Source organism: Cyanistes caeruleus, chromosome 20 (assembly GCF_971803275.1).
Source record: "Cyanistes caeruleus chromosome 20, bCyaCae1.hap1.1, whole genome shotgun sequence".
NCBI classification, from domain to species: Eukaryota; Metazoa; Chordata; class Aves; order Passeriformes; family Paridae; genus Cyanistes; species Cyanistes caeruleus.
This window is the reverse complement of record NC_141720.1, coordinates 5,352,203-5,367,840: the sequence shown is the minus strand read 5'-3', so window position 1 is coordinate 5,367,840 and position 15,638 is coordinate 5,352,203. Positions and strand designations below refer to the sequence as shown.

At 43.9% G+C, this 15,638-nt stretch overlaps 1 protein-coding gene across 50 annotated transcripts in view; it reads left to right on the top strand.

Annotated features, from left to right (window-relative positions):
- FNBP1 (formin binding protein 1) overlaps nt 1-13,224 on the top strand; it is a 93,350-nt gene extending 80,126 nt beyond the window's left edge. For 14 of the 50 annotated variants that reach the window (XM_086858143.1, XM_086858109.1, XM_086858121.1 and 11 more), the window contains 6 exons: nt 1,666-1,775; nt 3,444-3,576; nt 4,526-4,647; nt 4,985-5,121; nt 5,490-5,648; nt 7,852-9,189. In XM_086858143.1, the coding sequence (XP_086714269.1) occupies nt 1,666-1,775; nt 3,444-3,576; nt 4,526-4,647; nt 4,985-5,121; nt 5,490-5,648; nt 7,852-7,886 (696 nt within the window). In that variant the 3' untranslated portion in view covers nt 7,887-9,189. Of the gene's footprint in view, nt 1-1,665; nt 1,776-3,443; nt 3,577-4,525; nt 4,648-4,981; nt 5,122-5,489; nt 5,757-7,851 lie in introns of those variants that run through there. The other 36 variants (XM_086858142.1, XM_086858148.1, XM_086858127.1 and 33 more) reach the window with 6 other exon arrangements.
- The last annotated feature ends 2,414 nt before the right edge of the window (nt 13,225-15,638 follow it).

The following is a 15,638-nucleotide window of genomic DNA, read 5'->3' as shown; positions in this document are numbered from 1 at the left end:
ATGTCTGTTGTGATGTGGGAGTTGCTGTCAAGCAAAATCTAAACATTAAATAATAAATTAAAATAGATCTCTCCTCTACCAGGCACATCAAGTAATGTAAGCACTGGTAGGACTCCGTGTGGATGAAGTTTCAGAATCAGCCTAACTTTCTTAGTCAAGAAGTCTTCAAAGTCCTCTTCAAATCTTAAATTTGCTTTCTCATTGTCTCACAGATGGAATTTTTAGTGTATTATTGCACAGATGATCAAAGCTTCACTAGAAGCACATGCCATTTTGACTGACAATCATACAGCAGCAATTTCCTCAGGCCTGCTCTGTGGCTTTGGAATGGCCAGTCCAGAGGAGAAGGTGACCTGTGAGTGGTTGTCCTCCAGCCCTCTGACACCCCCAGACTTTGGTTTTGAACAGCTGTTCTGCAGCTGCAGGAGAAAGACACAGTGTCCCAGCACATTCAGGACAGAGCCAAGGGTCTGAAGAGCAGCTTTGGTGGCAGTGTCTCATCTAAATCACTCTCCTCAGGGAGAAATTTGGTGTTTTAGCAAGAGTGATGACCCAGCCCTGCTCACAGGCTCTCAGTAAACTGATGGACCACTGAACTTGGTTACTCAGCTTTGTGTTTTTACCCTTCTTCCTCCAAATTCTCCCTTAGAAATTGGACAGGGAATGAGCAAAAGCTGAAACAAGCAAAACCTGCCCAAATTCAAGCTTATGCACAAGAACCTCACTCCCTTATGGTGCAACTAATCAGTATTGATATGTGTTCAGTATAGCCCACCCAATCTGCCTCCATTGCCTTCTGGCAAGACAAAAATAGGTGTTACTGTGAAGAAAAGAGTGTGGATGTATTTTATGTGTCATCTATCTGCTATATCAAATTGAGGCAATCAAGAGGAGACATAGCAGAAGGCAGAAAAGGGGTTGTCAAGCAGAATCACACAAAGGTAACCACTGTGGTCTTCACTTTTTTTTTTTTTTTTTCCTTTGGTTATGATTTCAAACTGACTGATTCTAAGGTTTTGATATAACTCCTGGTTTTTGTGTGAGTACAAGTGAGAGAGGAAAAGCTGAGAGACTTTGGCATGAAATGTGGACCCTGGAAAGTAAGCAGCATGTTTTTTAACTTGCAGGGTTCAGTGGGGAATGCTTCTGTTAGCTTGGTGTGTTCAGGAGACCCCTGACATAGTTTAACTGTGTTGGACCAGCAGTCAATCAGCAGTGCACAGAAGTGCAATGACATGGGACTAAAAGCCAGGAACTACTTTTATGGGAATGCTCTTTGTAGCAGAGTGAAAGAAGGCAGGAAGGGATCAGCTTTCCATGAGAAGGGAACTCTGTTTAAAAAAAAATCTGGTGATAAAACTGTAGATAAAAATAATTTCTCAGCTTTGTTGTTGAATTCTGGAATTCTCCAGTTTATCTTCCATTAGCCACTGTTAGGGAAGGAAGCAGGATGTGTTCCTGGGATCATTTTGAGGGCATCCAGATTCCTCACCATTCAGGGACTGATAACACAGTACAGATGATAACAATGCTTCGGACCACTGTGATTTTGCACAGCTTTTTGTGGCCTGTTTTCAAAATGCAATCCCAAAGCATTCTTTCAGACTCTGATTATTAATTTTTTTCATATCCCCCCCCCCCCATCCTCCATTCCACTCTGTGCAGGGAGCAGGCCCAGAAGACTTCAGCAATCTCCCACCTGAGCAGAGAAGAAAGAAGCTTCAGCAAAAGGTCGATGAACTAAACAGGGACATTCAGAAAGAGATGGATTCCAGGTGAGCCAAACCTCTCCAGTGAGAAGTGAGATTACACTGAGCCCCTGTGTGTGATGGATGTGGGTAGATCCCAACAGGAAAGGCTGTTATAACATGATGGCATCATCATCAGCCTCTCTCATCTGTACCTTTGATTTCCTGGAAGCAGAAAGATGATGAATTCTGTGCTTCTGTGAATGCTTTTTCTACAAGGCTGCATTTATCATTCTGATTAAGAATAAGGCTATTTTAGCTACACACTTTTAATTGATTCTGGCAGCCTGTATTTGTGCTTTGGTTTGTTCACATTCAGTAGTTGCATTAAAGATTCAGCATGTTTTGTTTGTGAGACACAGAACTTTTCTTCCCTGAAGGATTTCAAAACTGGTCTCTCCCTAAATACTGCTTTGTGTTTGTACACATGTGCCTGCATTTTGTGTCAGCTTGCTGTCAAGAACCTGCTTATTTTGCCTACTAACCCAGAATTTCTCCTTTATATTTTGTATCATGGATAAGAAAATTGCATGTGGATATATGATTTCTCATTGCTTTGGTTTTTTCCTCTGTGGTGGTAACTTAGGTTTGCCTGAGCTTTTGCAGGTTTTTCATTCTGTTCTGTATTGATTCGGAGGGAACCCAACATTAAAATCAGAGTGAAATTTAAATGAAGACAGTTTATGATGGAGAAAATAGGAGCAGCAGTTAAATAAGAGTTAAACAAACAGTAATAATTGTGACTCATATGTTTGCAACATTGTCCCTTAAGGCTTCAGGCACAGAGCAGTCCCACTTCCTTGCCACCCACACTTTTTCCCAGTTTCCATACACACGAGGCAAAGGCACAGGATTGCAATTGTCAAGAGTTTGGTGGGAAACTCTAAAGCATAAAGAGTGTTAACTTGAGTCGTGGGACTGTCATTAACCTCTCTCCCACCAGCTAATGCCTAGAGAAAATCTGAATAGTTGTGCCTAAAACCAGCCCATAATTCCATTTTCAGCTCTGAAATGTCCATCAACAGCCGAGTGAAGCTGCCCTGGGACTCGGCCGGACCTGGGGTCACATTTTGTAACTGCAAGTCTGTCTGTCCCTGTGCTGTGACAAACACAAACCATCTGCAGCCAGCTTCCTTTTAAGCAGTGTGAAACAAATAAATATCTTTCAGATTATTTGAGTTGCTAAAGACAAGCTGCAACAGGCAGGGTGAGGATTTCTGGTTTGCCCTCCATTTCTCTTATCAATATATCTTTGTTCCACTTTCTCAACTGGAGGTCAGCCCATGATGGATGATAATGATTCAACTGTTTGTCTATGCCCTGAAAACTGGGAAGGTATTAGTCTAGAAAGTTGGAGCTGTCATGGATTGCGATGTTTGTAAGATTTATTATTATTATTTTCCCCAGGGCAGCAAGTAGGTACTGTTGTACTACATAAAAAAACCACATCAGGCTAAAAATCAATATCAAGTATCTTCTTATATTGTTCATAACTCACTGTTTTTTATCTCTGACAGTGTAAATTCTCTCCTGGCAAATAATTTTACTGTTCTTTTTTAATGGTTGGTCCTATCCAGGGCAAAAGCCCCATCTGGGTGTTCTCAGTTTCCTTTCTAACAGCTTAGATTGAACCTCAGAGTGAAGAAGAGACCCCCAGCTGCACTAAATGTGTTTTATTTTTGTTTTGTCCCTCAGAGATGCCTTAACAAAGATGAAAGACGTGTACATCAAGAACCCCCAGATGGGAGACGCAGCGAGTGTGGACCACAGATTGGCAGAGCTTGGGCAGAACATTGAAAAGCTGCGATTAGAAGTTCAGAAATTCGAGGTATGAGAGGAAACATTTCAGTAAAAAGCAGCTCAGCAAATGCTCAGGTCTGAGCAGGGCCTTCCTGGCTTTTTCAGATGTATTGTGGGGCAAGGGCCCCGTGAGCACTTGCATTAATTGGGGTCTTTGAGCTGATTTGTGTAACATAAACATGCACCATCTCCTGCGGCTGTTAGCCCACAGGTAAATTTGGCACAGAAATCAAATTGTGCTAAACAGAGGTAAAGAGAAGATGCAGTGCTCTCTGGACTGCCCAGAGGGCTTCAGAGAGCTTTCATTATTTAATTAATGAAATAAATTGAAGCATCATGTTACAGATGTCTGTGGAGAGTCATAGTGACATAAATGCAAAGCACCATTTAGAGACTAACAGCAAGACAAAAGCCATCAAATGAAATATGTTTTAAAGAACAGTCTGCCATGAACAGGAAGCTGCTTAGAGATATCAAATCTCCAGAGCAGAGAGGGGGGGTGTTTGGAATATATGAAGCCCATTATAATTACATAAGAAGGATTAGACAGCTGAGAAAAGATTTCACTTTCTACATTGTGCTTTGAACATAAACAGATACAGCCCATTAATTTCAGATGTGGTTTTGCTATCCATTGGCTTCCCACCCATTTGAAATCAGTGGCTCTTTCTTTCTTTCCAGCTTTTGTTCCCTTGCTTTCAGCAATTGCTGAGTTTTTGGTGTTCCTCAGACTACTCTAAGCAGCCACACATCATTTTACTTGATTGTGACTAGAGCAGCATCATCTCCTGCTGGCTGTTAACTGCTTCTCTCTCAGGGTGTCTTCAATAAGTGTGTTTTTCAGCAAGGCAATCCAGAATTTGAACAACGGACCACTGCCACTCAAAGGAAAACATGAACATGTTTAGAAACCAGTCTGTTCTGCAGTCTGGGAGTGCCCCAGCAGGGTGAACACTGTCTGTCTGTCTGTCTGGCAGGGCTGGCTGGCAGAGGTGGAGGGGCGGCTGCCGGCACGGACGGAGCAGCCCCGGCGGCAGAGCGGGGTGTACGAGGCGCAGAACCCGTCAGGAGTGAACAGCTGTGCCCAGGACCGCGAGAGGTACCGTATCTGTACAGGGCTGGGGCTGCAGCAGAGCCTCTGCAGGCACACACCAGGGCTCTGCAGCCTGGTCTTGCCATATCCTGCCTCAAAGAGCTGTGTGTCTGACTGCAATGAGCCGTGTGACAGCTCCCTCACTCACTTCTGTGAAGCTTTTTAATGGTAAAAGTGAGGGTTCTCACCTATCTGTAGTTAGAGCCAGCTGCAGGCAAGCTCTGGAATCATTGAGCTGCTCCAGCTGGAGTTACTCCCCTTGCCCCAAGCGTGGTGACCAAGTGGTTCTGTCTGCTGCTGAGGTTGGTTGCTATAGTTGCTGTGTTTTTCCTCTCTTGAGCAGCCCCGATGGCAGTTACACAGAGGAACAGAGCCAGGAGACTGAGATGAAAGTACCTGCAACAGACTTTGATGATGAGTTTGATGATGAAGAACCACTACCCACCATAGGAACATGTAAAGCACTCTATACATTTGAAGGTATCATGTAAACTTTATCTTCATTTCATTGACTGGGGTTTTTTTTTAAGTCCATATGCTACGGGCAAGTGGGAAACCTTCATTAAACCTTAAATAGCCAAAGGGCAAGTGAGGTTCTGGTGTGATTCTGTAAAAAGAAACCAAGACAGGGATTCATCTCCTGTTGCACAGGAACTCTACAAGAGAACCAAAACTCTGCTGTTAGGATCACTTTTATCTGGTTCTTTGTGTACACACTGCTGACTCCTGAATCACAAGCCCCTGTTCTTGCTGCCAGTGATGCACCAAAAGCTGTGTCCACCCATGGCCTGAGTTACTGATTCCTGCTGTGCAGCACAGCCTAAAGTCCCTGTTGCTCTGTGTTGCAGGTCAGAATGAAGGAACAATCTCTGTAGCAGAAGGAGAGATGCTCTATGTAATAGAAGAAGACAAAGGCGATGGGTGGACGCGAATCCGAAGGAACGAAGATGAGGAGGGCTATGTCCCCACATCCTATGTTGAAGTCTATTTGGACAAAAATGCCAAAGGTGCTATGACCTATATTTAATGCTATTATTATTGTTTTATTTGCTTTCACAGAGATAATCCAACCCTGAAACTGCTCTGTGTTGCAGATAGAGCCTTTTAAGAGTCTGTACAGTGCCACCAAGTGCATTATTCTGTACGTGGACTAATTATGGCTTGTTGTACTGCAAAATGTGCTTTTCTTGCTCAGAGAAGGGTGGTGTGGGGGACTGTGAAAGCAGAGGGGAAATGCAGCCTTTCCTGGACAGTGTTTGCTCAACTGTCATTGCCACTGCACATCCAGCTTAGTGCAGGAAGCACAAAGCCCTTTGGGATCATTTGGGCTCTCTTCAGATACCGAGGTGGCATCTCAGACACATCCACAAGTCAACTGTTTGTCCCAAAGTCACTCAGTGGAACTTTGTAGAGGGAATATTTAGACTGCTGGTTTGTGTCTGTGTGGGAGATTTCAGAGCCTGTTGTGTTCCGGGGACCTTTTGGATTGAAAACTGGAGGTAATTTAGTTTTGCGTCTGTGGAAGGGAAAGGAAAGATCTTACCAAAACCCTTCTACATAGCACTCTGTGATCCTTGATAAATGGGTAAAACATGAAGAAAGCTCCTCTCTTCATTCCCACCTTGCTACATTTCAGATGTATTTGGTGTTTCAGCTGACCAGAACTAATGGTAATCTTTTGCTTACACGAGATCAATGGAGACATTCAGAGTTTGGACTCAGTAAGATGCTGTTTGTTGCTTTTAATTCCTCCCAAATGTTTTGTGTAAGGAAGCAGTGCTGCAGGGCAGACCTGGCTGGTGAAAATGCCAGTGCTGGACACCTGGCAGTGGAATACACCAAGAAATCAAAGATTTTAGCCCTGTTTCAAATCAGGATGTGTTAGAACTCCACTGTTAAATAATTTGTGTTTATTCAGTCACTTAATCTTTCAGATTATTGTGTTTCCTAGCTTGAGATTTCTTGGTGTGAAACAAACAGCCTCATCAAAGTCAAAAGCAAATGGAACCATTTTCTTTGGTGTTTTTGGGAAGCAGGAAGAGAGGAGAAGGACTGTGCCCATAAACCAGCAAGTTCAATGTTTGAGTTGGGTGTTAATCAGTGCAGTGCTTCATCTGCTGCAGTTGAAAATCTGGGAATTGTTTTATTTTGCCATAAATTTATGTTCCTGTTGGCAAATACATTGTCAGTTGAGATGCAAAAGAGTGTAAAAATTTTAGCCCTCTCTTGTTTTTTATTAACCTTTGAAAGAGGAACATGGATTATCCATTCCCCTTTATATCCAGAGCAAGGCTGAACGATTGGAAATCATGGAATCATAGACTGGTTTGGGTTGGAAGGGTCCCTCTCATTCCAACCCTCATACCTTCCATCAGAGTAAAAATGCAAACTGTGCCAGGGTGAAAGGCTGATACAGCTGCAGCCATTTCTGTAGCCACAAAGGAGAGTTTTGAGATAATTTAAATGTTTCACCATTAATTTTGCTGGATTTCAGGAACAAAATCAAATGTATCTGTGAATATCTAATGTATAGGAAAGATAATGTTTACCTCTTTTATTTCTCAAGTCTCTGGTTTAAAAGAAAAGCTAAAAGAAAACTTTTCATAGAATGCAGCATTAAGATTTGGAGGAAATGGTGTGTTTAAAAGGTGAGCTTTGTTGCAAGCTGCAAATTGATTTTTAAGATATTGGTAGAAGTGACTTGAGTCCTTGAAATAGAAGCAATGACATTCCTGAAGAAAACACTGTAAACATGAGAGCATTTGCAAACTTTAGTAATCCTTTCCTCTTTTTGGAAAGAAGGTTGAGCAGCTGGTACCATGAGAGGCTGGTGGCAGAAGGGTGGGAGCTCCCAGTCCCTGTGACTGTCCCAGCCAGCAGAGCCAGACCTGCCTGGCCAGGCTGTGTCTGTGCCATGAGCCAGGGGCAGCTCAGTGCTCTGTGAGACGCTGCTGTTTCACTCAGCTGGAGCCTGTGTTGTCAGGGCTCTGCTGCAGAACTGAGCTGAGCAGGACAGGTAAGTTGTGTGCTGCAGGTGCCCTCCTGATCGTAGTTTTAGAGGAGCCAAGCTGGGTCTGTGCCCTGCCAGTCCCTGTGTGAGGGCTCCTGATGACATTTACAAGGGTGCCTCTGGTCAGAGGGTGTTGGCAAACCCTGTCACAAAAAGAACAGTAATGCCTATCTTGTTTTGCCTTTTTTTTTTTTTTCCAGATGTGCACAAACCACTTCAGAAAATCTCTGAGTAGGTTTGCATAGGCCTGTCCACCCTTTATTCTCCTGGTTTGCTGCTACGGTTGTTTTAAGAGCTCTGTTTGAGAAGGTTTTCTTTAGAAGAGATGAATGCACATGTCATATCTCCATCACTGAAAGACTTTGTTAGGTACCAGCTCGGCTCTGAAATGCCAATGAAGGTGCTGCCCTGACTGTGTCCATTTAGTGCAAACAGCATTGCTGTCCTTCTGAATAGAAATGAGAGCTGCAAGCTCTGCTCCTGTTGGGATTCCTGCAGGAAGCTGTTCTGTGCACACCTGGGTGTAGCACCTTGCAGGGCTTTTCTGTACCTGTCGGGTGTCTGGTGCTGAGAACTCTCAAACACAGGAATTAGTTGGGCCTTTCAGCTCAAGCCTGACCAGCCTGTGTTACTGACCATGGTACCTCATCATCTGCTTGGGAACAAAACTCTTTCACTGAGGGATGTTGTGAAATCGTGTGACACAAAAAAGCCTGCATGGAGTAACCAGCTCCGAACAAACCCTGCATTGCACCCAACAGAAATGCCACGTTCCCTTCCAGCAGAAAGCCTGGATTTTTGTTTGGGTGACATGCAGGAATAGAGGCTGGTTTGGGAAGTTAAACTTCATGATAAAAACTATTTTGGAGCCGTGGGCTGATGAGCATTTTGGGTCCTTTGCAGCTGTGGGTCTGTTCCCCCTCACCTCTGATGATATCAATAATTCCTTATGGGCAGCTCTGGCATTCCCAGTGCTGCAGCTCTGCTGTTTGCTGTAACCATCATGCAGAGCCTTGACTTACATAAAGAAATAGGTAAAAGTTAACCATGCTGATGCACTTTTTATCTAGGATATATCTGATTATTTAATGCTTGCCAAATTATTTAGGAATTGGTAATTATAAACTGGACTGTGGCTTTTTAAAATCCTTTTGTTAAATACATGCCCTTAGTTCTCCCAGTATATAAAAAAAATTGTATATAACATAACTTAAAAACTAAAGTTACTTGAATTTGAGTTGTTTTTATCCTTTTATATGTGTATAAATATAAATGGTTCTCTAGGCTGTTCTTCTGCTTAACCCAGCTGTTTTGGTAACTACTCAGTTCCTCTGATGTTGATAAGTGTTTTTGGTTACTCAGCTGCCTGCACCTGGACCTGCATAGGAACTGCTGTTTTGTGTTAAGGTTTGTTCAGTCTGGCCAGTGTGGTTGTCTTGTTTCTATTCTTATTTTTTAAAGAATCATCATCTGTCAGGAATCTCTTTATAGCTTGATGTACCATGGTGTCTTCTTCTAATAAACATTATATTTTCTCATTCCTGTGAGGTTTTGGTTTTTGAGTTTTTTCAATGGCAGTAACTAGTAGATGGCAATAATTACTGGCAAAAAATAGTGGCATTTAATTTTCCTAAGGACAGCAAATGGCCCAGAGCTGCTTCTCACTCTGAGCACAAATGCAATTCTTCTCAAGAAAAGTATTTTATTGTGGCTCTTTGAAAACTTCTTTGTGCTGTCATTTGGAAGGATTTGATGGAAGTGGGTGCAAAGGAGGTGAGAAGGTTTCCCTGGTCTCTCAAATGCAAGGGAAGTTTGGATTCATCCTGTATTCCCTTGGATACATCAATTTGGGCCAAATCACGCTCCTGGATTGTAGCTTCATTTGGCCAAAGGGAAAACTTGTCCTCAGTGCCCAGTCTGTGGGAACAGGGATGGCCAGAAGAGAGGTTTGGAGGCTTGGGCTGGTTCACTGAGCTGCATATTCCTGCCCTCCCTTGAGAAGGAAAGGCCTCTGTGGCCTGTGGTGGAAAGGAAGGAAAGCTCTGGATTCCTCTGCAAATTCTTTGATTTAATTTCCTGTTGTTGTTGTTCAGCGTCTTTGATGGTCTCTGGAGCTGTCACTTGAACAGATGCAGTGCTGCTTTGCAGACAGAAAATGAAAAAGCTGTTTGTGTTCTCAGTGGCACAAAGCAGGTGCTGGCAGGGTCCTGCTCCTGTGCTTTACTTGCAGAGCACAGCAGAATCCCAGTGATGCTCATCCCAGGCTGGAGGGAAGGGCTGAGGGTGGAGGGTTGCTGTCTGAGTCAGGAGCCTTCCTAAGCCCTGTAACCCAGTAGATGCTTCATTGCTTTATTTCCTTTAATCTTCTGCAGGCAGAGCTGCTCTTAAGGGACCCCATTTCCCCCAGCCTCTTTCTAATCCAGTCTCTTTCTTTTTGTCTTTCTTATGTTTTAGATTCCTAAAGGTGTTTGTGCTGGTGCAAGAACCTCGGGGCGAGCTTGTCACAGAAGGAGAATCAGAATGGTCTGTTTACTCTGCAGGCAGTTAAAACACACCCATGGAAAGCCAGACTCCCAGTCTTGTCTGGAGTTCCCACTTGAAAAATTCAGACCTAAATTCCATCCCAGTACCATTCAGATGCTTGCTCTTTTCCATGGCATGCTACCTGTGGCTCGGATTTCCTTATCAGCCTCTCCCACTCTTCTGTCAGCCTGGCACAGCCCCTCTGTCAAACATAACACACACTTCTCCCAGCCCAGTCCCTCCCAACTTCTGTCAGAGAACTGCTGGCTGTCCTTGGATGCAGGGCGTAGCCAGAGAGTCCCAAGCATGTTCTGGTCTGTCTTCTGTCCCTTTGTCCCTCAGTCCATCTGGATGTCCACACTGGTCCAGCTGCTCTTCACACAGTGCCTTTAGTGCTAAACCTGGGTCCTCTCACCAGAGAGGAGGAAAGGAGACGGAAAACCTCCCCTGGGAACAGTGTTATAGCAGCTGGACTGGGCTCTCAGTTTGTCAATATTAAATCTGATCCACATGCATTATTCAACATTCTGCCTTCCCCAAAAGGTCACTAATACTTGTCAGCCTTTATTTCTCTTTTTTCAAATCCAGGCTGATGTTCATTCCAAGTATTAAACCCCTCTGACCCTGCTGTTTCCTGAAACCCTTCAAGCTCACGTATGTACTTGTTTTCCTGCTTGTTCTGTCTTCCCCCTCCTGTGTCCCTGCTGTTCCTCACACACACACACAGACACACACAGACACAGACAGTGGCATTTTGGTTGGCAGCCCTTGTTGCTGCTCACAGGCCTCGTTTGGCTCTGGTTTCAGCCTGCATGCTCGCCCTGTTGCCTTGCCTGCGCCCACCTTCCTCAGGGTCACGTTATTTTGTGGCTGGTGGTTTAATCTCTCTGCAGTTTTCTTTTGGTTGGTTTGTTTTTCAGCATTTCAGACCTGCCTTCTCTTTTTGCATGATCTCCTGTGCGTTCTCATCAGTTCATGTTGAAATAACAGAGTTTTTTTAGATAAATAAAAGAGGAAAGGAAAAAAAAAAAAAAGAAACTGCACTGTTTCCTTCTCCCATCTTGTCGTGGACTGGACCTGGACCCAGCAGCCAGACAGGAATTGTGACCACCCTGTTCTCACATGGTTTGAAGCAGAAGTAGGATAAGTGATTCTGCACTTTATCATGTCATACAGTGGTAAGAGAGCTACAATATCTCTGATAATCACACGATCTGGACTTAAACTGCCCAACAAAGGGTTAATTTCCTCTTTAAACTTCTACAAACTTCTATATTCTGACTTGGTTTCCCCTGAATTGTTACCATTGGTTGGGTTTTAGTCATGGACATGTTTGAGCCCTGCAAGAGTCAGTTGTTGCTAAATAGGCCTTGAGGGCCAAATTTATTCATGGGTCCAGACCTTGTCTGGGGAATCTACTGGCTCTAGTCCAGCTCCACAATATTCTGTACAATTCCCACAAGCTGAGAAATTTTACATGGAAGCCACTATGGGCAGTGACCCCAAAATGAAACCTCTCAGGGTTTGTGTGCAGGCAGGTGAGTGTTGTTGTGCTGCCTGCTGGGCTGTTCTGCAGGGTCAGCACATCAAAACACATCCCAGACTCTCAGATTCTCTGTGTTGGGGATGGCCTGGGCTGTCCCCGTGGAGGATTAAGTGATTTTGAGCTGGGTTATGTGTGGTGTTCATAATTCTGTCCCTTTCTCTCCATTTAAGATGCCAAGTTTTGTTTTTACGAAGTCCCTTGGTGCTACAGTTCATCCTGTAGCTGTTGTGTGATGGTGCTTAAGAGATGCCAGCATGAACCATCAGAAGGTTTGTGATTTAAACCCAACCCGAATGTGCTGAGCACAGGCAGCACCAATGCTGGGGCTGTTCTGCTGCAGCACTGGAGGGTCAGAATTCATAAATCACTGCCTTATCAGTGCTGCTGCTGTGCTCACTGAGCTGATCAGATCAAGAGCAGAATGAGATCCCCATGGTTGGCACCTCTGGCTTTGTGAAAAGGCTTTGTGGTCTCCACCTGCCAGGGGATCTAAAGGGTTAAACAATTAACAGGTGTGCAAAAATATCCTTACAATATTTTTAGCTGCAGTATTTTTATTCTCGTGTCCAATGCACTGTTGAATCAGCAGCTAAGAATTCATTTTCACCTATTGTTGTGCCATCTATGTAAAAATTAAATCAAAGTTTGCTTTTCTATATTTAATCTGGGTGGACAGTATATTATTGTCAGCCTCTGTGGAACTTTGGAACAATTGCAATGTCTGTGTTTCTAAATTGTGCTGTAGAAGGAGCATTAGCTTTAGCTGACTGATTGATTCCTGAAGTTTTATTAAAAGACCATGTATGGAGTTTTTATAAACTTGGCAAGTAGTTCCCAAAAGCCTGCATCTTAAAACTTATTTAAGAAATAGTGACAGTCATATCTCATAGTCTGCACACGTTTATTCCGCTGTTGTTATTCAGGGTAATGAATAATTTTTGTAGAATTTACCTTTGGCAAACGCTGAAGAACTAAATATGTGACTGGTTTATAAAAACTCTGCTTGGATTTACTAATCTTGCCCAGCAGCGTGGACTGTACCTCCTACAAAATTTCATGATCCCCAGCAAAAGTCTCTAATGCCCTTTCTTTAACACCTGTAAATAGAGAAGAAACATATTTACTGATACTCAAAGTTGTGTTTAATGCTGAGTATTTTTCAGAAGTTCATTTAGTTTGATGCATATTGTTCTTTGGTTTTTTGTTTTCCTGCCTGAAATGTCAGAAGACCTAAAAGAAGCCAAATTCTATTTTAACATGATGATGTCAAGCACTTTTTTATTTGTATATGTGTGTGTATGTGTGTTTGAGCACTGATCTCGAGATCTCGGTGGCATCTCAGTGTTGTGATTTCATTGCCAATGTAAAAGGTTCTGGTGTTGCCCATTTATTTCTGGAGACAGAATTCAACCAAATAAAGTGCTTCCATTTGAAAGCGAATATTGACCTTGTAGCAATGAAACTAAGTCATCTGCATATTTAAATAAACATTTAATTCCAGAAATACAGTTTCACTGGACCCTTTTGATCAGCCAGACAGGAAGAAAAATTGATTTGTTGCTTTTTTTTTCCCAACAGAAAAGTTGGTGCCTCTTTGCTGGGGCTCTTGGGGCTGTGGAGGTGCAGCTGTCGCTCTCCAGGAGCTGCTGCTTCCCACAGATGTGTCCAGAGATTGGGAATTTGGATTTGGCTGTGGCTGCTGCTTCAGCCACAGAGAAATTCAGACTAAAACTCCCCAGAGCTGCTCTCTTACCCCTCATTATTCTTTCTGACTGCGGGTGGATTTGGGTTTTGCTTCCAGATGTAAAATGCACACGGAACAAGTGGATCAACACATCCCAGTGTGGTGCTGCTCCTAGCTCTCTCTTCAGAAAAGTGAGGACACATTTTCATTTGTAGTACCTCTTGGCTTTGGTTTTGTTTTTTATTTTATATTATTTTCTACTGGAATTTTCAGAAGTAATAATTTGGCTCTGTCTGTAGCTTTGACTGTCCCACAGAGCTGGGTCCCATCAGGTCACTTTGAGATTTGATTTTATCAAACTTGGACCTTTTCAGCTGGTGCTGAAGAAAGAAAGAAGTGGTTGGGTTGGGTTGTTTGTTTGTTTGTTTGTTTGTTTTAATTTGGTCATGTCAGGAGAAAGAGAAATTGGCTGTTGTGGCTGGAGTTGGTGTTGGGAAGGGCAGGTGGTTTGTGATTTTTCAGCATGAGAACTGGAAACCTGGGGGAAAGATTTCATCTGAAGAGAGAGCTGTACCATGGAATGCCTGTGGTGAATGCTCTGCTTTAGCTGGAAGTCTTGGCAGATGTTTGTGATGTTGATTGGTTTTATATTAAAACTCAGGCTGTTGCAAGCCTGGTAAGGAATGGGTTTGTGCAGGGATGTGTGGATGTGCAGGTGTGTCCCACACAGCAATGCCTGCCTTCACCAAATAATCCAAAAACCAGGCACGTTTCTGTAACTTTGGCTGAGGTGTACAATCCCATTCTGGTGTGCAGGGTTGTGAATAATGTGTGTGTGTCTCTAGCTGAGAGAAAAGCCCCCAGCTCTTGGCCAGCTTCTCCATCACCCCTTGGTCCAGGTCACTGCAAAGCCCATCCAACAGCCAAGAAGATTTGCAGTTTTCCCACTCAGTAGGTGACTATTCATCCGAGTGGGACTTTCATCTGAGAAATAATTTAGAGATTATTTAATACAGTCAAGCTGCTACATTTCTTCAAAAGCATTTCAGTTGTTCTTTGCCAGCAGTAATTAACATCCCTGTCAGTTCAGGACAGATCAGGGCTGTTTCTGACAGGCTGCTGGTCTTTGGTTCTGGGCAATAATGAATAGGAGGGGGTGTTCCTCTGGCTCTGACTTGGATTTATCTTTCACAGAATCAGCACTGCTGACTTTAAATAGAAACAGCACAACTGAAGGGGTGAGGGAGAGCTGGGGGTGTAGAGCTGAGCAAAAAGGGAGCAGAAAATGAAGTAAGGTTTTTGTATGGAGTGTTTGTGTCAGAGTTACAACAGAGCAATGGCTCTGCTCCAGGAACAGGAGCAGCACACAAGAACTGAACTCCTGGAGAACTGAGGGGAGGGAGCAGAAACTCGAATACTGAGGTTTGCTCCATCAGTCCCCACTGCATGAACAGTTCTCTCAGCTCTCCTTTTTTGCAATTGGCAAAGGGACCTGACAAAAAAAGGGGGGAAATTATTTGCAAAGAGAACTGGTAAGAGTTCAGCATTGGCTCCCAGAGCTGTGTCTGAGGTGTGCTCAGGAATGCCAGGGCTGCCTCCAGTGGAGCTGGAGGAAAGCAAGGCTGCAGCTGGATCTCAGATGAAATCAGGATGCAGAACTAACCCTCGAGTGCTTGACCCAGAGCAGAGCCAGGGCTTTGCCAGAGCAGCCCTGGAGCGGTTTGTCTGGACCCTGAGCAGCCCCTCCCTGGGGAGGGCAGTTCTTGGTATCTCTGGGAAGGTTTGGAGCTGTTCAGTTGCTCAGGGGAGATATTTATTTGTAAGATCCAAGTTTGGACAGTTGACTCCAAGCTCCTCAAGAACAAACTGCACATTCTTATTACCCAGCTCTAGTTCTGCTTCTTCAAACATTTCAGGCTCCAGCTGAGGCTGCATCACTCACTCAGGCAGGGAATTCCTGCTGCTCCAGCCCCTCAGGCTGCTTTAGAAACTGGTTAATTCCCAGTGCCCAGAGCCTGGTGTTCCCTGGGGAACAGGCTGCTGATGTGTGTAACCAAGGGAGGGGAATGGACCAGCAGGGATATTTGGCCATGGAACAGTGACAGGAAACTCTTGTAGAATCCTGGAACAGCTCAATGAAACTTCAGCTCCTTCCCTTGCAAGTTACTTCCAGGATAATAATATTGTCACACCCAGACCCCCTCAGGTGAAATGGGGTTAATGAAAGGTGAAGG